The sequence below is a fragment of the Coregonus clupeaformis genome, chromosome 8 (genome assembly GCF_020615455.1).
Source record: "Coregonus clupeaformis isolate EN_2021a chromosome 8, ASM2061545v1, whole genome shotgun sequence".
NCBI lineage: Eukaryota > Metazoa > Chordata > Actinopteri > Salmoniformes > Salmonidae > Coregonus > Coregonus clupeaformis.
This window is the reverse complement of record NC_059199.1, coordinates 56436410-56462552: the sequence shown is the minus strand read 5'-3', so window position 1 is coordinate 56462552 and position 26143 is coordinate 56436410. Positions and strand designations below refer to the sequence as shown.

Sequence of the window (26143 nt, the reverse complement as noted above, 5' to 3'; positions counted from 1 at the left end):
CTTCTGTAACATTGCTACCATTATAACCATAGATTTTCATGCATAACGTTTGTGTGTGTGTGTGTCTGTGTACATATAATGTGCGTGTGTGTGGGGAGTGTGTTTGTGTGAGAGAGTCAATTGACATGTAAATGCAAAAGGGAATGTCTTGGGTCCGACATCTCACCATATATTACTAGTAGCATTGTGCTCCTGTATTTCCATTGGCAAAAGTAGGGTCTGAAATAGAAATAAGACTACAAATAGAGACCTCTCAACACCCCTAACAAAACTTTTTTTATTAATTTATTTGGATAATAATACTTTTATATAAAAATGAAAAAAAACATGGGTGGTATTCCCATGAGAACGGCATTATTATCTCAAACATATACACTTGCCGAAGAAGTGTATGCAGTGCTTCAGGCAGAGAAAGTCGGACAAAACATACAGAGAGTTCAGAGAGTTTGCAACTAAAGAAAATGACTTCACATCTCATTGTAGACTCAGAAACCACTTTTGGTCAGAAGACTCAGGCTGACTGCATTTGGGGGGTAAAAAACAAACAAACAAACAAAAAAAACTGAAAACGACGCTTACAGTTCACTGGAATTACTTCACATATACTGTGTATAAGAAACACAATCAATTTTATAATTTCAGAGTCCCTGGATGATTCTGGATAAGGTGTCAGTAATTTAACATTGCTATATTGCTGATGACATTGAGAATTTATTCAGATGTTAATACATCCTAGGTTTTTTTCTCTGCTACCACATCTGTTGCTGTTCTTCATAATTACATAGAGATACAGTGGATCAGCTGCAAGATTTGCGCAAGTGACAGAAAATTACCAGTATATACAAACACACTGTATGATCAAGGTGGTCGTCTGCGTTCAATGCAAATATATTTAGTCCATCCATGTACTTATTTATTACTGTGCTCACTTCTGGAGCATAGGAACAGCAGGTTTGTGCCCATAAGATGAAGAGGTTTAGAGGACAGAGTGAAATATATGTATGAATTAAAAAATAATATCTCAACAGCTACCATTTATATTTACAACCAAGAAGCCCAAGTTAAATAATCATCATACAAATCCAAACCCATTTCACATAAAAATAAACAAAACCCAAATCTAAGCCTCCGACTAGCCTCCGACCTGCATTTTCTGCAGGAGCCCTCTGAATGGAATTTCAATGGAGAGCGATAAACACAAATATACAGACGTAACCTCTCCAAAAAAAAAAAAGCTGCATATATTTCAGTGATTAATTCTGCGCCGTCTAAGTGCAGTGAACTGCTAGGTCAATGTTTGGGCAGGTTTTTAAAAAGTATATATTAAGAAATTATTTACTAAACTTTTAATCCTAGAATGTTAAAAAAAGAGGGTGTCAAGTGACATGAGGTTATATAGTGTGGATGATGGCATCGCCTTTTAGGTTTGCTTCCTCTTTTTGTTTCTTATTTTGTCTTCTATAATTTTGTGACTTTTTCAATATAAAACAGAGTAGGTTTGCGAATTGGGTATTACCCATTGGTCTATTAGTATATTGATTCAGATATTGAGTCTTCAGTAGAATAAACACATTTGCTTTGAGTTGCTGAGACAACGTTTCAACATCGTGGCACCGTAACGTAATTGTTAAACATTTGTTTCAATTAGTACAGATGGCCTCTGTAATTCCCTAACAGATTTGCCTCCTACAACCCCTTCCACTCTCCCTTATTAAGTCCTCCTCCCCATCTCACGTCACCTATTCAATCTCCCATTACCCTCTCCATCCCGTTTTCCACTACCTCTTCTTTCTCCTCTAATCCCCCTCTCATTTGTTTACCTTCACTAACCTCAAACCCCGCCCCCCTGGCTGATGTAATACTCTGCCTCCCGTCTTCTGACAGGTAAGGGTTGCCGTGGGGATGCCGTTCCGCCGGTGTGGGGATGGTGGCGGCCTCGGAGAGAGGTGTGGTTGCTATGGTGATGGTGGGCGGGGGGAGCAGGAGGGGGGTCGCGGAGGGACGGGGGAACAGCGGAGGCTTTGATTGGGATTATCCGTGTGTCCATGACCTCACAATCAACCTGCATCATCATCTCATATCCCTGGGATTTATTATATAAACTCTCTGTGGGAGGGAGAGAGAGTGTAATGTGAAAAAAGAGACATACCGATGGGGAGGAGAGTGTACAATAGATAGACAGATACAGAGGCTAACTAAACAAACAAAAAAATGATTTTATTGTCACATACCCCGGATAGGTGCAGTGAAATGTGTTGTTTTACAGGGTCAACCATTGTAGTATGGTGCCCCTGGAGCAAATGAGGGATTAGTGCCTTGCTCAAGGGCACATAACACATAAGTGTTGACAATTTTACATAATACGTAAATTGTACGTAAACGAAATTCATAATTCAAAGATCTCCATTGTTCAAAGATTACGAGGGCATCTCAAAAAAGTGATATCTGACAATATCTTTAGAAGTGTACAGCAGTGCAATGAGGCTATAATTTGGCAGAATTCTAAACTGCTGATAGTTCCATCTAGATATCAAGAAAAACAAACTCACCATTGACGGACATAGCTGGCATCACCAGAGACATTTTGGGCCGTGTGGTCTTATTGTGGCTGATGGCTGGCAACAGCAGGTGATCCTACAAAGAGAAAGTATGTTCATAAATGTCGGACATATTTGTTTTACATTATGTGAATGACACCAACTGTCCGTTTTGTTCACACTGTTTCATTTCCGTAGAGGTTTGGCGTTGCTGTTCTGTCTTACTCGTCTGAAGGAGACCACGTAGAAGGTGTCCTCACGCCGGTCAATAGCGTCCATGAAGTCACTGTAGCTGATCTCTGGACCAGCAGGGAACACTTGTATCTGACTGTGAGAGACAGAAGGGAAGTTGGGCTAAGACAAATACCAATAAAAATGGTCGGACTCATTCCAGCAGCTTTTTTCCTCAGTTGATGCAAATACCATATTTGGTTTAGTATGGTACAAGTGAACAAGCAAAAGCCAAGGAATCACTTAGAAATGGAAGAATATACACCCACTGTTGACTACTGGGAAAAGTAGTCTACAACGGTTACCTTTCAATGGAACGATGGGTCTGTATGGGAAGATATCTTGAGAAGTTTGTCTTCCTTAGCTGTGCCTTCTGTAGAAAAGGGAAGGGAAACAACTATGATGCATGTGTGTAACCAAACAATACACATGAACACCAACGAGGTCGTTCAACACACCAGAGGGTATCATGCCTACTCACGTGCGCATGTGAACTTGAAATACTACGAAAATATGATCTGATACAGAAATACTAAAAAAGTAGATGAAAACGCACCTGCGCTATTCTAGCTTTTTTCACTATCTTTGGCTTCCCTCCAGACATCTTCCTTTCGATCTGGTGCCTGTGAACCCATCCTCTCAGCTCATCCGCCAGCCTGAAGGAGGAAGTGAAACAGTCAGCTCTACTCAAGATTACACAGAAACTTTACTAATAAACACATACAGTGGGATCTATGAGGATATGATATACACCGCCTCCTTTGAACACAGATATATGAGAGCACAGGTGCACTGAAGATGGGAGTAACAATATCATATCTGCATCATTTGGTGAGAGATGGGATGACTCCTGAGTTGCGACCATAGCAACGCTGCTGACCTGAGGGACTCGGAACGGTTGAACTGCCTGCAGTCATTGGAGGTGAAATAGCGGCCGATGTCCTGCAGGACCAAGTCCTTCACGTCGCTGAACACGTCACTCAGGTTCCTGAAAACAGCCAAACATGAAACCGCAACTTTGAACAGATTCAACATCCTTCTGAAAGCCTAACCAGTATATCACTAATATTCTATGGAAACCTAGTGCTTTCAAGGGCACAAGTCCTTAAAAAGTTGTAAACACAAAGTAAACTCATATGTCATATGTGGACATCATTCATTTTATGACAGCCTGTTACATACTTCCAAGATCAGACCAGTATGACTGCATCCAAATCTTCTGCACAGCTCAAACACTGCCTTGTTCTCTAAGGGCATTCTACTTGACTGAAGCCATGTTTGCAAAGCCTCATCGATTAGAACCTTTGGTAGATGCATGATTGGATGTACGACCCACATGGCCAGCAGTCGCAGATGGCTGTGAAAAGGTCATAACGAACAGGCTCACCATCATGGATATGCAGAATTAACTATGAATTGGACTTTATTACCCACCTAAACTGATATGAATCAGTGGATTCCCTCTCTTCCTCTCCTCCCTTCCACCCATCCTCTCCTCCCTCCTCCTCAGGATCCATCCTTTCCTCCACTCTGCTGTGTTCCTGAGCCGCCTCAAACTCCATGAGATGTCTTCCTGTGTGAGGGACCACCTCTTCCTGTAACCCCGTCTCCAGCTTCCTGTCTGTGATACTGGAAGAAACATTTGGTCAAAATCAAAACATTAAAATCATGGAGTAATGTACTCTTTAAAAACAAAGGATTTGTTTTGGCCAATTTGCCGATTGTTAACACTTCATTGAATGGCAGTGACTATGAACAGTGACTTTTACCTGACAGGGCCGAAACTGAAGGTCATAAAGAGTAGCACTGCCATGACGCAGACGGCCCTCTTGTTGTTCCCAGACTCACTGCCCTGGAACACCGAGAGAGGAGTGTTAAAGCACAGCGTACACACGCAAGTACAAACATGTGTCCTCAATGCCCTCTTTGAATGTATCCCTAGTCAATACTTAAAAAAATTAAAATACATGTACAGACAAATCTTAACCACATTCTTAAGACTTTCATTTGGAAAGATTAATTGAAAGCAATGCAGTCCATCCAGTTCATTAGGGAAATCTAGCTCTGGCTCAGTAATGTAATCGCCGAACACATTTGCTTAAAGCTGCGATATGTAACTTTTTGGTCGATCCGACCAAATTCACATAGATCTGTCATTCATATTAAAAGCAAGTCTAAGAAGCGGTAGATCTGTTCTATGTGCAGTATTTCTATGCTTCTCTCAAGTTTCATTTTTTACTTTCGGTTTTGTACACTAGCTTCAAACAGCTGAAAATACTATATTTTTGGTCCAGGGCCTAAAATTAACTTTTTGGTCCACCAGCCACTGTGGCAGGTAGATTTTTTAAAATCTAACAGCCACTCAGATTCTTTACCGGCCAAAATATTTTTTCGCCATTATTACAGCGAAAAATTACAAATAAAAACAGAACGGATGACCATGATTAAAACAAGAAATGTGTTAGTAAAAAGTAATGTGGTATATTGCTCAATTTCCCTTAATTTTAATCAAAATATCAGAAGAGACCATTTTCAGCTGCGCCTATAAGGGCGGGAGGTTACCGTGGTAACAGGGCCACTTGTGTCGTGTCATGTGTGTCTGTGATATTTGGGATCTTACTAGGGCATCTCCTCGCTATCAGTTGAAGCAGCAGACTCAAACTAACGTTGAAAAACAACCTAGCTTGTGAATAAAACAATGTAAATAGCCAACAAACACGAGGACAAAGTCTCACTGTAGAGTTAATTTGACCAACTTCTATGCGCAAAAATGAATCTATCAGCACTTCACTCAGAGCGCACAGCTCTCCTGCCAGGCAGTGTTGTTGCGTGAGGTGGGATATAGGATTCGTATTTCTTTGTGTGATTAGCAGCTATGAAACAAAACAGCAGAAATACTTTGAAAACAGCTTCTGCAGCATTTTTCTACAATTAATCGCAACTAGCACATTTTACATTTACATTTTAGTCATTTAGCAGACGCTCTTATCCAGAGCGACTTACAGTTAGTGAGTGCATACATTTTCATACTGTGCTCATACTTGACTTTTGAATATTTGTATTCGTAAATGTAATGCTCACACTGTAGAGCCCTGCAAATTGACCACCTGCCAACGTGGCTGGTAAAATAGACATTCTTACCCGCCAATACCTAATTTTATGCCCGGTTTTGGTTATTGAAAATACACAGTATTTCACAGCGGATTTGATGGTACACATTGCTTGTTTTGTCACAAAGTGAAATTAGGCGAACTATTTGAATTTTAGCAACCAGGAAATGGAAGAGCGATTTCTACATATTGCACCTTTAAGGGAGGTTTCTTGGCTCTCCAGCTCCCCTGCTGCCTTCTTTCTATCCTACCCTCCCCTTGATTCTCCTCCTGTACCTCCGCCACTACTCTCCTCCCATACCTCTCCTTTCTCCCTTCCACTGTACTTTCTTCCCTCCCACTCCACCCTCCCTCCCTCTCCCCACCCCTCCTGTACCTCTTTCCCGGCAAGCCTCTCCCTCAGGGCCTGGTTCTCCCTGCGGAGGCGCTCGTTCTCCTGCTGCGCCTCCCTCAGCTGGCCCTCCAGGTTCTGCAGGTACTCCTTCTTCTTCTTGCGTGACTGGCACGCCGACTCCCGGTTCTTGATCATCCTCTGCTGCCTCTTCATCACCTTCATCTGTGACACGGCCGGAGTGGAGAATGCATGAAATGTAATCATGGCAGAACTTGTCAACAGCAGCTGATGGCATGGTGTATGATCTGACAGTGAAGCCTGAGGTAATACAACAGTTGAAGAGAGTGAAAGAGACCAAATCCTACTCACTGACTGACTGACATGTGACTGACAGACACTCACATCGATGCCATTGTTCCCTGGCAGAGAGGACGCTGGGACTATGGGTTTGCTGGGGAATGGGGCCGTGGGGCAATGGCCGTGAGGCATGGTGGGAGAGACAGGCTCCATTTTGACGATGGCTGGAGCAGACCCCAGACAGACAGACTGGGAAAGCACCACTATGGGAGGAAAGGAACATCACTTAGCTATTACATAACCATGCCATTACATAATAGATTATCTTACCAGACAGACACACTAAAATCCAGAATACGGGTAATAAAAAAAATACTCTGAGATTAAATTTTTTATACTTTACCCCCTTTTTCTCCCCAATTTCGATCTTGTCTCATCGCTGCAACTCCCCAACGGGCTCGGGAGGTGAAGGTCGAGTCATGTGTCCTCCGAAACATGACCCACCGAATTGCGCTTCTTAACACCCGCCCGCTTAACCCGTAAGCCAGCCGCACCAATGTGTCGGAGGAAACACCGTTCACCTGACGACCGAGGTCAGCCTGCAGGCGCCCGGCCCGCCACAAGGAGTCGCTAGAGCGCGATGAGCCTAGTAAAGCACCGCCGGCCAAATCCTCCCCTAACCCGGACGACGCTGGGCCAATTGTGCGCCGCCCTATGGGACTCACGATCACGGCCGTTTGTGATACAGCCCGGGATCGAACCCAGGTCTGTAGTGACGCCTCTAGCACTGTGATGCAGTGCCTTAGACCGCTGCGCCACTCGGGAGGCCCCTATAAATAGCTTTCTAATCAACAATCGTCGCAGGAATATACATTGATAGGTATTGTAGCGATTTGAGCAAGTGCACACACACACACAGAGAAATTTAAAAAATTTAATTCAAGCCTCCCCTTTAATGAACCTCGTGCATTCACCAAATGGTAAGCCTGGAATGTCATGTGTGAAAAATGGTCAGTCTGGTCCCAGGACTTACCAGGCCTGCTCTGGTCCATGCTAGGCAGGCTGTGCAGTATGAGGGCCTTGGCTGGACTGGGAGCCTGGGGGACGGGGAGAGCTGCTACACACACAGGCCTGGGCTGGATGGGAGGCTTACTGCTCAGGATGGTACTGGCTTTGATCGTGGCCGCAGTGGGGTGGACTGGAGGGAGGGAGGGAGTGTGTGAGCGATAGAGAGAACATGATAGTGTGACAGAGAGCATGACAGTGTGGGAGTTAAAACCACTCCCATGCACTATAAATGTCTGCCAAGAACATTTGCATCAAAAGTACATGATATGAAGTCTGCTCTCTTGTGGCTGAATTCTTTCCTGTGCAGCATGTACACCTCCAGTATAGCTGACATCACTGTAGCAACACACACCTGTGGCCTGTGCGTCGATGCCATTGTTGGCTGCGGTTTGGTGTTGCTGTGGCTGTGGGGGCAGTTGGGACTGTGGTTGGGCATGTTGTGCGGAGGCCACTGTGACTTCACATGTGCCAAGTGGTGGTGACAGCACATCTCCAAACATATAAGGAGGTGTGGGCGGGTTCTCCCCTTTCACTGTGATCTGAGTGATAGAAAGAGAGAGATGTGGAAGACATTTAAAAAAGGCTTCACACCTTTGTTGCACATTGGTTAGTTTTGACATACTCTAACTAGGCTCTAAAATTAGCACTTTGTGAACATTGTATCTCAGAGTCTCTAAACTGTGGTGCATCAATATTGCATAAGATGCTTTTAGTAGTGTGATGTGGAAGCTGATCTCTGTCTGGACTGACCTGTGAGTCTTGGAGTGACGTCAGGGAGCAGTCTGAGGCCAGCGAGGAGGCAGGGGAGGGAGGCTCCGCCTTCACCCGGAACACTGGAACATCACACACAAATTATACAAAGGACACAGTGAATATTTCACATTCAAGCATAAACTAAGACACACACACACGTAAGCAATAGCCAAAGAGGAACTTACACATGTCCACTGGCAAAGGCTGCGTTATCGTCATTTTATCTTTCAATACGGGACTGTCCCCTTAAGAGTGAGAGAAAGACAAAGAGAGAGGAGGGAGGGAGAAAGGTTATACAAGTACACCACAACTGATGCTGAGCTACAATGACATCCTTATTGATAAATTGGAGTGGTAGTGCATTAGGGAAGTATTGATGTTCACATAATTACATTTCCACTAATACTTTGAGGTCAAACAGCTCGAAAGCTTATTGTACATAAATCCTGCATTAGCCTTGTACATGTTTGATCTTTAAAATAACACGGAGAAATCATTAGGCCTATTTCATTCATGTCCTTATTTTACCTTATGGGCCTTCTATAGTAGTAATAACATGTCTACTACCACAACTAATACTTTCAAAAGGAAAACCTCTTCTCATGTTTCCTGCCATGTTTTATTAATCTCTGCACCTGTGAGAAGGTTGTCGTCCAGGTGTCTCCATGGTGACGTGGGATTGTCGGGATCAAGAGTCAGCACGAGATCGTTGTCAAACTGCGAAGAGAGCAAGGAAGTGGAGCGCAGAATTAGGCCATCGTCTGGATTAGTCAGTAGGTCGATAGGGGGCACGCAATCGGTTGCCCCTACAGGCAATCAGCCCCATTATCGGCCAGCCCGTCTCAGGCTCACTCAATTTACCTCATTTCATCTTGGCATCACACACTGAACTCTCACCACTGCTAGCTAGTGTGTAACGCTGCCTGGTTTATTCTGATACTACTCTCATAGAGCAAGAATGAGCAGACTGCTGCACTATTGCACACTGTATTTTATTTCAACTTTATTTTACCAGGCAGGTCAATTAGGAACAAATTCTTATTTACAATGACGGCCTGGCAACTCTGAATTGACTGAGATGCTTGTATCAGATAGGCCTAGTCTTTATGGACCAAATCTTAATTTGAGATACACTCGTAACTGAGACTTCTGCACAAATCAAGTCAATGGAAGATTTTAACATTTTAATTACCCGTGTTGTTGGATCTCAAATTTGGACCATATTGTGAAAGCAGATATGGAGGTAACAGTGGTGGTTACCTCATATATTACTAACAAACAAGAAATTTCCAATGGTTGATTGTAGGGATGTAGATTGAAATAGGCCTCATGTTGAGTAGACAGGGAATTTGGTCTAAGTCATTGAAAGAGCGATTAGCATTGGTCATAGCTTTGGATTAACTTCAATGTGGTGATAAAACATGTGCAGTACAGTGGCCAGATAATACAGTCAGGGTCTGTGAGCAGAAACTCTCTTTGTCCGTACCGATGTTTCATATTTCAGTCCTCTCGTGTACTCCCCGTCCTCTCCCTCCTCCATGCTCTCACACTGGTACAGACAGGCATCTGAGACAGACAGACCAATTAGTTAGTACTGTAGGAACATAATTATTAATATGGACAGACTCAAGTCTAGTTGCTTGAGTGTCAGTTGCTATGGCGTTTGTAAAGCCTTATCAATGTCCCACTGCGACCTCTTGTCCGCCATGGTTCCCCGTGCCTTATTTGGTTTGACAAGAGTTGAAATGCATGACTCTGACCTTTGAGCTAAAACAAGAAGAGGGATCTACTTGTAAATGATGGTGGTGATCATAAACACAATACCCAAAATAAGCTCAAGGTTTGATGCTTTTCTACACCCATTTAAAATTAAAAACAGGTTTAATTCACAGGAGTCCAGTTTGGGTTTTCTGGCGTTGCAAAGAGAGGGAAATCTAAGCAGTTGAGGGGAAGCTGGCTTAAAATAAATGAGATGGAGGTTTTCAGCCCTGAGGTGACCCAGCTTCAATTGCAGAGGGATCCGATAACAACCTTCTCTGTGCTGAGAATTGTTCCCCATTACTGTTGAATTTCAATTAGCCAAGGGATAGCAAAAGTCGTAGCTACTCATGATAATAGCAGACCCCGTTAACTAGAGGCCCAACTTATGGGCTGAAATGAAAAATATAGTTCTAGCCTACATTATCGTGGGGTGTTTTTTTCTTGAAAGAACGCTGAAAGAATACTGAGTAGGCTATCCTTTACAACTATAAAACGTTTTCCACAATTGGTTTGATTCATACTACAGGCCTGTTTAAATTATGTCTATCATAAAGAGTAAATGTTAGAGTTAATCAGGTTCAGTGATCACAGGAAATTAAAGCCCTCACAGTTTACAGATTGCATGAGACAACCAAAGACTTAAGTCTGCAAACTTGAGCATACAAAAGCAATATTCAGAGAGTCAGTAAAAGGGGAAGTTATCTCAAATACAGTGCCCTACAATGAAAGCAAGAAATATGCAAATTCTATTGATTTAAGAAAGGGACAGATGCCCAGATATTCCAGACCACCAGATGTCCCATAGCTAGCTATGTTTTCAGTCTTTAGGTAGGCTAAGGCCTATGGTTGTTTCATATATTGCATACGTTTGTAATTCAGGTATTTGGGACCGAAGGTATTTTCAGCTAGCCTTTATCTTATGGAAAACGAAAGCTTGCACAGCACAAGCTTTTCTCACATCAATACCAAGTATTTTTGATAACTAGCTAACATATCCGGTTTGTTGCCCAGTGTACATATATAGCTAGTCATTGACACACACCCACGAAAGAAACCAAACCACCCCAAACTGCGTATCATTCTATCACTAACTTTCACATTTTGTTTTTTTGCCTGGGTTTAGGAAAGGGAATAGGCATAGTCAATTTCACGGGTTCGTGATCAGCTAAAAGTCGCGTTAGTTAGCTACAGTAGCGGATCATTTTAGCTAGTTAGCTACGTAGCTAGCTAACGCATCCATGCTGCCCAGGTGGTAAACATACATTACAGTAGCATTTATGTAGTTCTCTCTCTCACTTACCCCAATCTTCGCTTGTCAGAAGGTTATCAGCGAAGAAACGACTATCCAAATCAGATAGTAAATCCGTAGTCATAGCCACAAAAGCGTTTGTTAGAGGGGGTGTAATCACTGATAAATTATATCAAACAAAAACGACTTTACAGCTAATGATGCTCAATTTGTGATTGGGTCCATCAATGTACAAAATAAAACGATAATTTCTTACGCGAAACATTAGATTTTGTATTTATTTTGTTTCATAATATGCATTCGGTCCACAGCACCATCTCGCATATGATGACATCCAGACAAGGAAACGACATTTCCGGCAAAAGCCCGCCCCATTTTCAATGCAGGATCCAATCAAAGCAACGATTTGTTAGATTGATTTTTCAATCGACCTGTCCAATAATAGTTTTACTATTTACACTGCGTAAACCGTTGTGGGTGGTCAGAAAGCAGACGTTTTAAAGGTGATTCCGCCCACTCGCGCATCAGAATTTTGAGAGACGTTAAAAATATCCAATACTAGACATGTAATTAGACATTCCTGTCAAAGGACAGGTTATGAAAACCAATCAACTGTCCAACAATAAGGAATATTTTCTTTGCTCAAATGATGTATGGAAAGGAATGAAAATATAGATACAACATGAGAAAAACGATAGCCTCTTTGAAATACATTGAATTGCTTAATCACTTTAAGCATCAAATCAAAATCTAATTGTATTCGTCACATGCTAGGTGTAGACTAACAGTGAAATGCTTACTTACGGGCCCATCCCAACAATGCAGAGCTTGAGAAAATAGAAAAATAATAATACGTAATAATAGATACACAATAAGTAATGATGACTTGGCTATATACAGGGGTACCAGTACCAAGTCGATGTGCAAGGGTACGAAGTAATTGAGCTAGATATGTAAATGTCGACAATGAATGTAGAACTATGAATAAAGTGACAGTTGCAGCAACGTAAGTGATGATTTTAAAAAGGTTGTGCATAAAGGGTCAATTCAGATAGCTGATTCAAATAATCAAAGCTTGACGATGAGTTGGTTATTTCAATCAGCTGTGTAGTGCTAGGACAAAAACCAAAACGTGCACCCGGGGGGGTTGTTGTTGTTTGGCGCCCTCCACTGTATGAAGTAGGCTAAGTAGGTTACTGTATGTCCAACATCTCTGAACCGTCTGGTATGTCTCGAGACTCGAGAGCATGTCAAATGCACAAAACTAGTACAAAGCATTTATTTCGCTACTACTGTCATCATTCTAATAGCATTGTTTGGAAAGTCACTCTGCCGGGGTCCCACCTGGTTCAAATCTGTACTCACGAGGATGTAATTAAACACTGTCTCAACTTCCAGATAGGCCTAGCCCTGTGAATGGACTCTTATTCACCAATCAATCCAAATAAGGCATTTTAAAATTAGTATGAAATAAATATGTATTGTACATGCAATATGACACACAGTATAACAGGTATATGTGATAAGACGTGTCAATGTCCTCTCATTGAACCATAATGAAACATTTGGGATTTCCACTATCAAATGTTATCCTCATGTTGAGTCAATGGTATAATGCTATTAAAGGAGTATAATGCTGCCTGCCCATCAGTCACCATAATGTCACTGTCTCAGTCATGACCACACAGACACACATGGTCTTGGTCTGGTTTAAACAGGGAACAGAGGAAGAGTGAAGGAGGGGTTACTATCACATATACCGATGAACTCTGCAGTGTCAAGAGTTTTGGTGAAAGATGTGGAGCTATTTCAAGCCTTTGTTGTGTTTTCTGATGATTCCCCTCACCTCCAGTGCAACAGCTACAGGTACAGTGAACATTTTGTTCTTTGCATTGATTGAGTACTACACGCACACCACCCATACTTTCTTTCTATTCAAGACAAAATGAACAAAACATAAAAAGAGGGAGTATACACTGGGAAAACCATAGTGTATTAGAAGAATTATGAGCAATTTCTATTTAACTTTATTTCCTAAATTGATTTGAGATGCTACTTCATGAAGATGTACAGTGTCTTCAGAAAGTATTCATACCCCTTGACTTATTCCACATTTTGCTGTGCTACAGCCTGAATAAAAAATTGTTTAAATTGTTTTTTCTCTCTCACCCATCTACACACAATACCCCATAATGACAAAGTGAAAACATACTTTTTTTTGTTGCAATGTATAAATATTACACCCCTGAGTCAATACTTTGGCAGCGATCACAGCTGATAGTCTTTCTGGGTAAGTGTCTAAGAACTTTCCACACCTGGATTGTGCAACATTTGACCATTATTATTTAAAAAATTCTTCAAGCTCTGTCAAATTGGTTGTTGATCATTACAAGACAACCATTTTCAGGTCTTGCCATACATTTTCAAGTAGATTTAAGTCCAAATTCGGCCACTTTACTGTCTTTTTTGTAAGCAACTCCAGTGTCGAATTTAGCTTTGTGTTTTAGGTTATTGTCCTGCTGAAAGGTGAATTCATCTCCCAGTGTCTGGTGGAAAGCAGACTGAACCAGGTTTTCCTGTAGGATTTTGCCTGTGCTTATCTCCATTCCATTTCTTTTTTCTACCATGCGTTAGATGTATTTGATATCATTCCACTGATTCCGCACCAGCCATTACCACAAGCCCGTCCTTCTCAATTAAGGTGCCACCTTAATTGTGATTGGATTTGCCCCAAACATAACACTTTCTATTCATTTTTTGCAGTATTACTTTAGTGCATTGTTGCCAAACAGGATGCATGTTTTGGGATATTTTTATTCTGTACAGCCTTCCTTCTTTTCACTCTGTCAATTACATTAGTATTGTGGAGTAACTACAATGTTGTTAATCCATCCTCAGTTTTCTCCTATCACTGCCATTAAACTGTGTAACTGTTTTAAAGTCACCATTGGCTAATGGTGAAATCCCTAAGCGGTTTCCTTCCTCTTCGGCAACTGAGATAGGAAGGGCACCTGTATCTTTGTAGTGGCTGGGTGTATTGATACGCCATCCAAAGTGTAATTAATTATGCTCAAAGAGATATTCAATGTCTGCTTAAAAAAAAAGGCTAACTACCAATAGGTCAAATCAAATCAAATGTTATGTGTCGAATACAACAGTCCTTAACCAACAATGCAGTTCAAGAAATAGTTAAGAAAATATTTACTAAATAAACTAAAGTAAAAAATTAAATAAAAAGTAACACAATAAAATAACAATAACGAGGCTATATCCAGGGGGTAACGGTACCGAGTCAATGTGCGGGGGTACAGGTTAGTCGAGGTAATTTGTACATGTACAGTTGAAGTCGGAAGTTTACATACACTTAGGTTGGAGTCATTAAAACTCGTTTTTCAACCACTACACACATTTCTTGTTAACAAACTATAGTTTTGGCAAGTCGGTTAGGACATCTACTTTGTGCATGACACAAGTAATTTTTCCAACAATTGTTTACAGACAGATTATTTCACTTATAATTCACTGTATCACAATTCCAATGGGTCAGAAGTTTACGTACACTAAGTTGACTGTGCCTTTAAACAGCTTGGAAAATTCCAGAAAATCAAAATGGGAAAATCAAAAGAAATCAGCCAAGACCTCAGAAAAACATTTTTAGACCTCCACAAGTCTGGTTCATTCTTGGGAGACATTTCCAAACGCCTGAAGGTACCACGTTCATCTGTACAAACAATAGTACACAAGTATAAACACCATGGGACGATGCAGCAGTCATACCGCTCAGGAAGGAGACACGTTCTGTCTCCTAGAGATGAATGTACTTTGGTGCGAAAAGTGCAAATCAATCCCAGAACAACAGCAAAGGACCTTGTGAAGATGCTGGAGGAAACAGGTACAAAAGTATCAATATCCACATAAAACGAGTCCTATATCGACATAACCTGAAAGGCCGCTCAGCAAGGAAGAAGCCACTGCTCCAAAACCGCCATAAAAATGCCAGACTACGGTTTGCAACTGCACATGGGGACAACGATTGTACTTTTTGGAGAAATTTCCTCTGGTCTGATGAAACAAAAATAGAACTGTTTGGCCATAATGACCATCGTTATGTTTGGAGGAAAAAGGGGGACGCTTGCAAGCCGAAGAACACCATCCCAACCGTGAAGCACGGGGGTAGCAGCATCATGCTGTGGGGGTGCTTTGCTGCAGGAGGGACTGGTGCACTTCACAAAATAGATGGCATCATGAGGAATGAAAATGATGTGGATATATTGAAGCAACATCAGTCAGGAAGTTAAAGCTTGGTCGCAAATGGGACAATGACCCCAAGCATACTTCCAAAGTTGTGGCAAAATGGCTTAAGGACAACAAAGTCAAGGTATTGGAGTGGCCATCACAAAGCCCTGACCTCAATCCTATAGACATTTTGTGGGCAGGACTGAAAAAGCGTGTGCGAGCAAGGAGGCCTACAAACCTGACTCAGTTATGCCAGCTCTGTCAGGAGGAATGGGCCAAAATTCACCCAACTTATTGTGGGAAGCTTGTGGAAGGCTACCCGACACGTTTGAACCAAGTTAAACAATTTAAAGGCAATGCTACCAAATACTAATTGAGTGTATGTAAACGTATGACCCACTGGGAATGTGATGAAAGAAATAAAAGCTAAAATAAATAATTCTCTGCTATTATTCTGACATTTCACATTCTTAAAATAAAGTGGTGATTCTAACTGACCTAAGACAGGGAATTTTTACTAGGATTAAATGTCAGGAATTGTGTATTTGGCTAAGGTGTATGTAAACTTCCAACTTCAACTGTAGGTAGGGGTAAAGTGACTATGCATTGATAATAAACAGCAAGTAGCAGCAGTGTAAAAACAAAGCGGGGGTGGGGGGTGTCAATGTAAATAGTCCATGTGGCCATTTGATTAATTGTTCAGCAGTCTTATGGCTTGGGGGTAGAAGCTGTTAAGGAGCCTTTTGGACCTAGACTTGGCGCTCCGGTACCACTTGCTGTGCGGTAGCAGAGAGAACAGTCTATGACTTGGGTGACTGGAGCTTTTGACAATTTTTTGACACCACCTAGTGTATAGGTCCTGGATGGCCGGAAGCTTGGTCCCAGTGATGTACTGGGCCGTACGCACCACCCTCTGTAGCGCCTTATGGTCAGATGCCGAGTAATTGCATACCAGGCAGTGATGCAACTGGTCAGGATGCTCTCGATGGTGCAGCTGTAAAACATTTTGAGGATCTGGGGACCCATGCCAAATATTTTCAGTCTCCTGAAGGGGGAAAGGTGTGTCTGGTGTGTTTGGACCATGATAGTTTGTTGGTGATGTGGACACCAAGGAGCTTGAAGCTCTCAACCCGCTCCACTACAGCCCCGTCAAAGACAAAATTGTCTCCAGACACCCAAGTCATAGGTGCCCTTCTTTGTGAGGTATTGGAAAACCTCCCTGGTCTTTGCCGTTGAATCGGTGTTTGTAATTCACTGCTCGGCTGAGGGACCTTACAGATAATTGTATGTGTGGGGTACAGAGATGATGTAGTCATTCAAAAATCATGTTAACCTCTTAAGGATCTGACCCTTTTTTGAATTTTTACCTAAAATGACATACCCAAATCTAACTGCCTGTAGCTCAGGACCTGAAGCTATGATATGCATATTCTTGATGCCATTTGAAAGGAAACACTTTGAAGTTTGTGGAAATGTGAAATTAATGTAGGAGAATATAACATATTAGATCTGGTAAAAGATAATACAAACAAAAAAACATATGTTTTCTATTATTATTTTTGGTTCCATCATCTTTGAAATGCAAGAGAAAGCCCACAATAGAATATTGCAGTTTTAGGCGCAATTTAAATTTGTGTGTGCAAAGTTTCAGATTGATCCAGTGAAGCATTTCAATACTGGACTGTTTTGTATCAAGTCTGCCCAAATGTGCCGAATTGGTCAATTGATACATTTTCAAGTACATAACTATAGAGAACATACAAAAATGATATGGTAATACAAAATGTAAGTTTACACACTCCCAGGAATGACATACATTATGGATCATTAGCTTATACACTAACTCTCACACATCTAGATGGCCGGGCGGGGTGGGTTTGGAGCCAGAGACAGCAGGGGCTCAAACTGTAGAACCCAGTTCCTACATTTGAATATAAAAATGGATTCTATCAAACAAAACTATGCTACATTTTATCTCTGGGACCCTTAGGATGACAAATCAGAGCAAGATTACTGAATGTAAGTACATTATTTACCTTCAGAGGTGAATGTATCAAACCAGATGCCGTGATAAGTTTTTTGTTGTTGTGCACTCTCCTCAAACAATAGCATGGTATTTTTTTTTACTGTAATAGCTACTGTAAATTGGACAGTGCAGTTAGATTAACAAGAATTTAAGCTTTCTGCCCATATAAGACATGTCTATGTCCTGGAAAGTTTGCTGTTGCTTACAACAGTAATGCTAATCCATTGGCGCACATTAGCTCAACCGTCCCGTATACGGGACACGGATCCCGTAGAAGTTAAATACTATTATTGCACACAGAGTGAGTCCATGCAACTTATTATGGGACTTGTTAAGCAAATGTTTACTCCTGAACTTATTTAGGCTTGCCATAACAAAGGGGTTGAATACTTATTGACTCAAGATTTTTCAGCTTTTAATTTTTAATTTGTTTGTAACATTTTCAAAAAACATAATTCCAATTTGACATTATGGGGTATTGTGTGTAGGCCAGGGACAGCAATCTCAGTTTAATCCATTTTAAATTCAGGCTGTAACACAACAAAATGTGGAAAAAGTCAAAAGGTGTGAAAACTTTCTGAAGGCACTTTATATTACAATATGTGAACAATCATAGTTGCCAAAATAACAGAGGCCAAAATAACTATATCTTCATTGTGACAGTAACATTTTCCAAACAATGCCACCATTAATACCTGTATTTGTTTTAATGGTTTTGTCTCGAAAACCCCCACACACATGTTAGCTTCCTTAAAGTGGGCTAATTTTATTCCCACTCTAAAGATATGACATGTTCCCATTAGATAAAGAGGAATAGTGGATCGCACAGGAAGCACGACCAAAATGGACTCAGGAAGATATGAGTGACACACAGCCTTGCATGCAGTGATAGACAAAAAGTTATATTCTTCTACATACAGCCACTGTGGAAGTAGACTGCACTCAGATGATTGCAGAGGCTTGGGACAAGTCAGGCTCTCAGAAAACACCCCTGATCCAACACACTACCCCACATTTAGTCTTAGATGAAATTAGCTGTGACACAAAGCAGACATGCTCAGAGGTGTTGCCAAACTTGCCAAAATGATTTCTATATTTCCCAACATATCAGTTAGTCCAGTTTATTCTAATTAGACTAAACTCACTTCACGCTTGTTATGTCTGCCCTCAGTGAGAAGAGTCTCAGTGCCTGAGGATCATCGTCTGTACCTGGCCTGCAGTGGCACTGTTGACTTACAGTGGCGACACCACGTCAACGGGATCATAGTCACTAAACAAGGCCAGTCGGTTGCTTACCGGAACCACCAGAAATATCACCTCCAGCCTGATGGATCTCTGGTTATAGAAGAGCTGGAGCCATCTGACTCTGGGGACTACTACTGCAACGACCAGCTAGTGGCAGACGTGGAGGTACTGAAAGGTATGAGGACAGCTTACAGTGTGAAATGTAGCGCATGTCTGACCACCACTCTAGAATTTTAATAAAATATATTGGGTGCTGTTGTCGTGTCTGTTGTTGGTGGCTGTTGCCGTCAATCAAGGAGTCCGCTTAGGCTGCACCGTGTTTAAAGGCTTTTATTAAAATCAAGAGGTTACAGCATAAGTTACAGACCCGCGTGGATAACTTGGTGTCTGGAGAAGCCCCGTCCCAATTTAATCTGAATGCTTCTGCCCCTTCTTCGTTTTTCCCCCAGTATATATAAACTCCCCAAGATGTGGGTGGCTCCCTCTACTGTCCAATCCCCTGTCTACAACACACTTCCTGTCTGTTGTATGTGGCGTTACACTAAAACATTCCCTCTTGATACTAAAATCAACATTCTTTCAGTTCCACTTAAAAACATTTAACAAAGGCATAATCCTAATACACGACACTGTCCTTGATGATGAGAGCTGAAAATGGACCGCTGACTGGCGATAAATAATGGTTGAACCAATTATCAATTTCAAGCAGGAAAAGTGGACAACCATCAGTGAAATTGCTCTGTCATTGAAGTGATAGTAAACTATTTTAAAGAAAATTCGCTGAAACATACTTATTAATATTGTTGTGACAAACTTTTCATTATTGTTATTTATTTTTGCGAGGTGTTCAGATCACAGACAGGCATTAATATTCAAAAAGTACATGTATAAAGAAATTAAAAGCAGTAGAAAACATAAATAAAATAAGCATTATTTGTCCTGTCGGTCCCATCTCCACTCTCCCTCCCCGCGTCTTAGTAGGTGCGACCCATTCCTATTCCCCCTCCCTCCCCCCACGGGCTCATGTTGTGGACATTCTGTTTCTATCCACAAAACAAAACATAATGGGTAACTTATCTTATGTTTGTAAAACTGTTTGTGGGACCAAGACACACATGAATAGAATCAGCCTGCATACATCGATATTCTACACAGATATTCCAAATACAGTTGATAAATTCAAACATGATTGCATTACATTAACTCATAATAAGCTTTTGAACTTATCAACTGCTCTATTGAATGTACGGTATCAAATGTTGTTTCCTTGGCGCTGTTCATACGAGCTATGGAGCGCTCTAGTGAAATAAAGTCAAGGAAGTTTTGTAGTCATTGAGTTATGCTGAGCTTATGTGGAGGCTTCCATCTGGTCACTAACATTATTTTTGCCGCAGTCAGTTCAGACAAACATACTCGTTTCTGGAGTACTGTGACTCGAGTCAGTGAAGAGTCATCCTTCAACAATAATATTTTTGGGAGATAGGGAATGGCAGCACCAACTATGCTCGACACACACCTGGCAACCTGTGACCAAAACGTCTTCACACTGGGGTAGTCCCACATCATGTGCATGTAGGTTCCAATATTTATTTGAGAACACAACAGACAAGTTGTAATAGGAGCCAGTTTAAATTGGCACCGTTTCTGCGGAGTCAAATAAAATGGAAGGAATTTTTGTAGTGTATCAGTTGATGATTCAAATTTCGGGAGGTCATTGGGATATTGTTCTACTCTCTTTTTTAAAATCGTTTTATATATATATATATATATATTTTTTTTTTAAATAACAATTTTTTTATGGGGGGGGATTTTACCCCCCTTTTTCGTGGTATCCAATTGGTAGTTACAGTCTTCTCCCATCGCTGCAACTCCCGTACGGACACGGGAGAGGCGAAGGTCGAGAGTCGTGTGTCCTCCGAAACACAAACCAACCGAGCAGCACTGCTTCTTGACACCGTGCCCGCTTAACCCGGAAGCCAGCCGCACCAACGTGCCGGAGGAAACACCGTACACCTGGCGACCAAGTCAGCGTGCACTGCGCCCGGCCCGCCACAGGAGTCGCTAGTGCACGATGGAACAAGAACATCCCTGCCGGCCAAACCCTCCCCTACCCTGGACGGCGCTGGGCCAATTGTGCGCCGCCCCATGGGTCTCCCGGTTGCGGCCGGCTGCGACAGAGCCTGGACTCGAACCAGGATCTCTAGTGGCACTGCGCCACTCGGGAGGCCCATTCTAGACTCTTTTCCAATCTGTATTTTGTTTGTAGTCTTTAAGATCTGTATTCCATACCGTAACTCTTCCCATTGGTTTATGGAGGGCTTCTAGTAGTTTTTTATATAGATTGAATACAAAACCTCCACTTGTGTACTGGCTACATAAAAACTCAGTGAGTGGATGGAATGGCTCCATAAGTGCGCATAGCGGTTCTTAACTGCAAAAAACATGTATAAAAAAACAATGACGAACCAGTTAAATTATACATATTCTTTAGGTCATAAAAGGATAATAAACCTTCATCATTCATTATGTCCGAAAGTTTATGAATTCCTTGTTCAGACCATTGTTTAAAAATAATATGTTTCCCTCTCAAAGGGTGTTATGTGTTATGGCTTTTCAACCTCTGCCATATCGTGGATTCAGAGCAATCTACTAATAGAACTCAAAGGGTTTTCTTTAATGGAAGCTTCTCTAATGTCAAACATGTAAAGTGTGGTGTACCGCAGGGCAGCTCTCTAGGCCATCTACTATTTTCTAGTTTTACCAATGACCTGCCACTGGCATTAAACAAAGCATGTGTGTCCATGTATACTGACGATTCAATCATATATGCATCAGTAACCACAGCTAATGAAGTCACTGAAACCCTTAACAAAGAGTTGCAGTCTGTTTTGGAATGGGTGGCCATTAACAAACTGGTCCTGAACATCTCTAAAACTTAGAGCATTGTATTTGGTAGAAATCATTCCCTAAATTCTGGACCTCAGCTGAATCTGGTAATGAATGGTGTGGCTGTTGAGAAGTTATGGAGACTAAATTACTTGCCGTTACCTTAGATTGTAAACTGTCATGGTCAAAACATATAGATTCAATGGTTGTAAAGATGGGGAGAGGTATGTCTGTAATAAAGAGACACTCTGCTTTTTTGACCCTCACACTCCAAAAAGCAAGTCCTGCAGGCTCTAGTTTTGTCTTATCTTGATTATTGTCTGGTCGGGAGATTGTGGAGGCCAGGTCATCTGATGCAGCACTCCATCACTCCTTCTTGGTAAAATAGCCCTTACACAGCCTGGAGGTGTTTTGGGTCATTGTCCTGTTGAAAAACAAATGATAGTCCCACTAAGCCCAAACCAGATGGGATGGCGTATCGCTGCAGAATGGTGTGGTAGCCATGCTGGTTAAGTGTGCCTTGAATTCTAAATAAATCCCAGACAGTGTCACCAGCAAAGCACTCCCACACCATAACACCTCCTTCTCCTTGCTTTACAGTGGGAAATACACATGCAGAGATAATCCGTTCAACCACAACACATCTCACAAAGACACGGCAGTTGGAAACAAAACTGGACTCCAGACCAAAGGACACATTTCCACCGGTCTAATGTCCATTGCTCGTGTTTCTTGGCCCAAGCAAGTCTCTTCTTCTTATTGGTGTCCTTTAGTATTGGTTTCTTTGCAGCAATTCAACCATGAAGGCCTGATTTACACAGTCTCCTCTGAACAGTTGAATTCTGTGAAGCATTTATTTGGGCTGCAATTTCTGAAGCTGGTAACTCAAATGAATTTATCCTCTGCAGCAGAGGTAACTCTGGGTCTTCGATTACTGTGGTGGTCCTCATGAGAGCCAGTTTTATCATAGCGCTTGATGGTTTTTGCGACTGCACTTGAAGAAACGTACAAAGTTCTTGACATTTTCCGTATTGACTGACCTTCATGTCTTAAAGTAATGATGGACTGTCGTTTCTCTTTGTTTATTTGAGCTGCTCTTGCCATAATATGGACTCTGTCTTTTACCAAATAGGGCTATCTTCTGTATACCCCCCTAACTTGTCACAACACAACTGATTGGCTCAAAAGCATTAAGAAGGAAAGAAATTCCACAAATTAACTTTTAAGAAGGCACACCTGTTAATTGAAATGCATTCCAGGTGACTACCTCATAAAGCTGGTTGAGAGAATGCCAAGAGTGTGCAAAGCTGTCATCAAGGCAAAGGGTGGCTATTTGAAGAATCTCACACATAAAATATATTTAGATTTGTTTAACACTTTTTTGCTTACTACAAGATTCCATATGTGTTATTTCATAGTTTTGATGTCTTCACTATTATTCTACAATTTAAAAAATAGTTTTAAAAAATAAAGAAAAACCATTGAATGAGCGGGTGTGTCCAAACTTTTGACTGGTAGTGTATATATATATATTTTAATTGATGTAGTTCTGTCCTTGAGCTGTCCTTGTCTATTAATGTTCTGTATTATGTCATGTTTCATGTGTTGTGTGGACCCCAGGAAGAGTAGCTGCTGCTTTTGCAACAGCTAATGGGGATCCTAATAAAATACAAAGAAAAATACCAAAGGTAAAGGTAGTGCATTATTTCTAAGTATTGGTGTTTGGGTATGCCATTGCACTTCCCAATTACCCATTTTTTTTGATTTGTTGCCAGGTTTGTTTTGAGCAGGCGATGATTGGTCCAAACTGAGTATGGCAAAATTTAGGAGCAAAGGCAGAGAATAGTACATATTTCAATGTAAATGTTGACACTATATTTTCCCCTATTTCCAACCAAGGAAGACATTTATCTTGATCAAACAATTTCTTAAGTGGGCAGAGCACTAGAGACAAAGCATATAACTTGAAGTTTGGTAAACCTAGATCCCCAGAAACGTTGGGTTTCTGGAGGCTAGTCATTTTAATTCTGGGACATTTCTGTTTCAATATCAAATTTAAGACTGCATTTTTTTTCTTATCTCAGTACCCTAATGGCGTGGGCAAAGGAAGCGTACTAACAAATAAATTCAGTCTAGGCAAGACATTCATTTTGACTATCGAAATTCGACCTGATAATGTTAGATTAAACCATCTGTCGAGATCTGCTGTAATTGCAGTTGTGACTTTGTAGAAAAATGTCAATGCCCAGGTTGAACATTGCTTTGTTAAGTGGGAGCAGAAACATAGCCTACTTTGTTCATCTAATGAGCATATTACTATCAGTGTCAAATACTCTTGTTACCAATATTTAGTACAATAAATATATCTTCCCACAGGCCAAAAGTTTGCTGTTTCTGCTGGCCGAGCCCTATTGCTGCCCTGTACAGTATCTAGCAAAGCCAAGCAGAGGTGGTTCTTCAGGAAAGATAGTCATGCGAAACGAGAACCCATCTCGACTCTGTTCAGAAATGGGACCGTAAAAATGGAGAGAAAGGACACCCAGAAAAGGTTTTCCTATGATGAAGATAGTGCCCTGCAGATCCTCAATCTGCAGCCAGGGGACTCTGGAGAGTACCTGTGTAATGGGGAAATGGCAGCCAAAGTAATGGTGTTAACAGGTAGAGCTTTCCAAATTGCATTTTCCTCCTGTTTTTCCCTTATATCTACACTGTATCTATTTAATTGTCTGTGTATTTTCATTTCACAGTATCATACTTAAAATGTCATGCTTATGCATAACCTTTTTTTGCAAACCCAGATCACCTCAACATCCAGAGTACCACTGCTGTTATGCAAACAGGTAACACAAAGCAACACCTTGCAGTTCTTAAAAGTATAAATATTACACCAAAATCCAGGGTTTTAACTGTGAGCTGTAAAAGTATAGTCTATGACCAATATACTATATAATTTTCAGATGTTGTTTGGAGAGAGAACAGAGAGACACGCCCTACAAATGGTAGGTTGTCCACGAAAGTTCAGACACAAATTGGGGTAAAAACCTTGTTTTTGCTCTTTGTGGTGAAATTGAAATGGCAGTGTGTGTTGTTCAATATCGAGGGTCTTGAAATTTAAAGAAGATGGACTAAAGTCGCGATGCAAAATAAAGAACATACGTGCCACCCCATAGAGATCCTATTATATTACTATGTGTTGTATGTGCCACCCACCCAACATTGTGTTTACTGTTAGCGACCCTCCATGCTGTGTGCTCGCTTCAGAGAGCATGAACTGGGCTTTCGTCCTGTTATCAGGTGACATTTTCACATATCAAATTGTGCTTCATGCTTTTGTCTATTAGTTGTGATGATGATAGCTGTCATTGGACTATGCATCGTGGTGCTTCTGGCTGGTCTGCTGGGCTTTTTGCTGATAGGAAGACTGAGCAAAAGAAGAAAGAAATGCAGTACAGGTAAAAAAAATCTAAACAATTATATTATATGCCTCTGATCTTGTTTGTAATAAATGAAATTGGCCTATACAGCCATGCAACAACCTTTTTTTACAAACGTGACAAAATTACTCTATTCCCTATACTGACAGAACACAAGCAGGAAGGAACTGAACTCCAGACTAGGTGCTTGTCAAATCTAGGTAAAGAACACTGTCCAATTGTTTGCTGACAGAAAAGTCTTTATAGTAGGGTTTGTGTAAAATGTGTGCATTCTCCCAAGTATTGCTCTCATTGAAAACAATGTATTTTTTCATATTTTGTCTTATAGAGTCTGAGATCACACATAGTGATGGGGAAGAAGTGAGTACAAATGAATATCACTCATTGAAAACATTGCTAAAATTTAAATGTAAATATTTGTATGTTTCCGTGTGTGTCTCAGAGCCCTTCTCATGTGGAAGACACTGAGGTTCAGTATGCATCTCTGGGTCGGCAGAACTGGAGGGAAAGATCGAGGGTACTGGGAGACCAGCATCACGTCATCTATTCCGCTGTGGTCACTGCTAGACCAGCATCCCAGGGTTTGGAGAGAATAAAACATTGATTTGACTGATGACCTTTACCAGACAGTTCGTATTTTACCTCTTTGTATTACAGTACGAGTACATTTTACACAGGTTGCTCTTTAATCCTAAAATAAATGTATTTTCATCTTTCAAGATACGTAAGATACTATTATTTTATCCAACTAATTATATATCCTGTTGGCTTAAAACAATTGTATTGAGATTCTTTGGAGAAAACCAACAATAATTATTACATTACCTTTTCAACATTTACAGAAACACTCATATATGCACAAATCAAAATACAATCATATTTCCATCAAGAACGGATATTCAAAGAACAATGTCAGCAGTGCATGTGATGCATCATGCGCCTGGATGAACACATTGGGCCACTGTTGCATATGTAA

General features: G+C 41.1%; 2 protein-coding genes across 3 annotated transcripts; one reads left to right on the top strand and one right to left on the bottom strand.

Moving 5' to 3' along the window:
- Window positions 1-255: 255 nt before the first annotated feature.
- LOC121571985 (cyclic AMP-dependent transcription factor ATF-6 beta) lies at window positions 256-11701 on the bottom strand. 2 transcript variants are annotated; one of them, XM_041883819.2, is made up of 17 exons: window positions 11392-11701; window positions 9817-9896; window positions 8966-9047; window positions 8516-8575; window positions 8328-8410; window positions 7930-8116; window positions 7543-7707; window positions 6582-6772; window positions 6255-6434; window positions 4538-4620; window positions 4203-4397; window positions 3649-3756; window positions 3325-3424; window positions 3074-3141; window positions 2763-2865; window positions 2550-2634; window positions 256-2106 (listed from the first exon to the last, which is right to left on the bottom strand). In XM_041883819.2, the coding sequence occupies exons 1-17, from the start codon at window positions 11462-11464 to the stop codon at window positions 1832-1834; spliced, it is 2118 nt and encodes a 705-aa protein (XP_041739753.1). In that variant the 5' UTR covers window positions 11465-11701; the 3' UTR covers window positions 256-1831. The 2 variants fall into 2 exon arrangements, with proteins under 2 accessions (XP_041739753.1, XP_041739755.1); XM_041883821.2 differs by having other exon boundaries at window positions 6615-6772.
- Window positions 11702-13054: 1353 nt separating this feature from the next.
- LOC121572935 lies at window positions 13055-25888 on the top strand. Its single transcript, XM_041884973.2, has 9 exons — window positions 13055-13206; window positions 18774-19022; window positions 24110-24391; window positions 24532-24573; window positions 24691-24732; window positions 25075-25185; window positions 25317-25367; window positions 25496-25527; window positions 25610-25888. Exons 1-9 carry the CDS (start codon window positions 13137-13139, stop codon window positions 25769-25771), a joined length of 1041 nt encoding a protein of 346 aa, XP_041740907.2. The 5' UTR covers window positions 13055-13136; the 3' UTR covers window positions 25772-25888.
- Window positions 25889-26143: the final 255 nt, after the last annotated feature.

Bases quoted from the DNA above. Each gene is read 5' to 3' on its own strand.
- LOC121572935 (XM_041884973.2), top strand. From the start codon at position 13,137: ATGTGGAGCTATTTCAAGCCTTTGTTGTGTTTTCTGATGATTCCCCTC. The intron at 24,733-25,074 runs GTAGGTTGTCCA...TTTGTCTATTAG, and splicing joins AGAGACACGCCCTACAAATG to TTGTGATGATGATAGCTGTC. The intron at 25,528-25,609 runs GTGAGTACAAAT...TGTGTGTCTCAG, and splicing joins CACATAGTGATGGGGAAGAA to AGCCCTTCTCATGTGGAAGA.
- LOC121571985 (XM_041883819.2), bottom strand. From the start codon at position 11,464: ATGACTACGGATTTACTATCTGATTTGGATAGTCGTTTCTTCGCTGAT. The intron at 3,425-3,648 runs GTCAGCAGCGTT...TTCCTCCTTCAG, and splicing joins AACCGTTCCGAGTCCCTCAG to GCTGGCGGATGAGCTGAGAG. The intron at 2,866-3,073 runs GTAACCGTTGTA...TGTCTCTCACAG, and splicing joins ACCCATCGTTCCATTGAAAG to TCAGATACAAGTGTTCCCTG.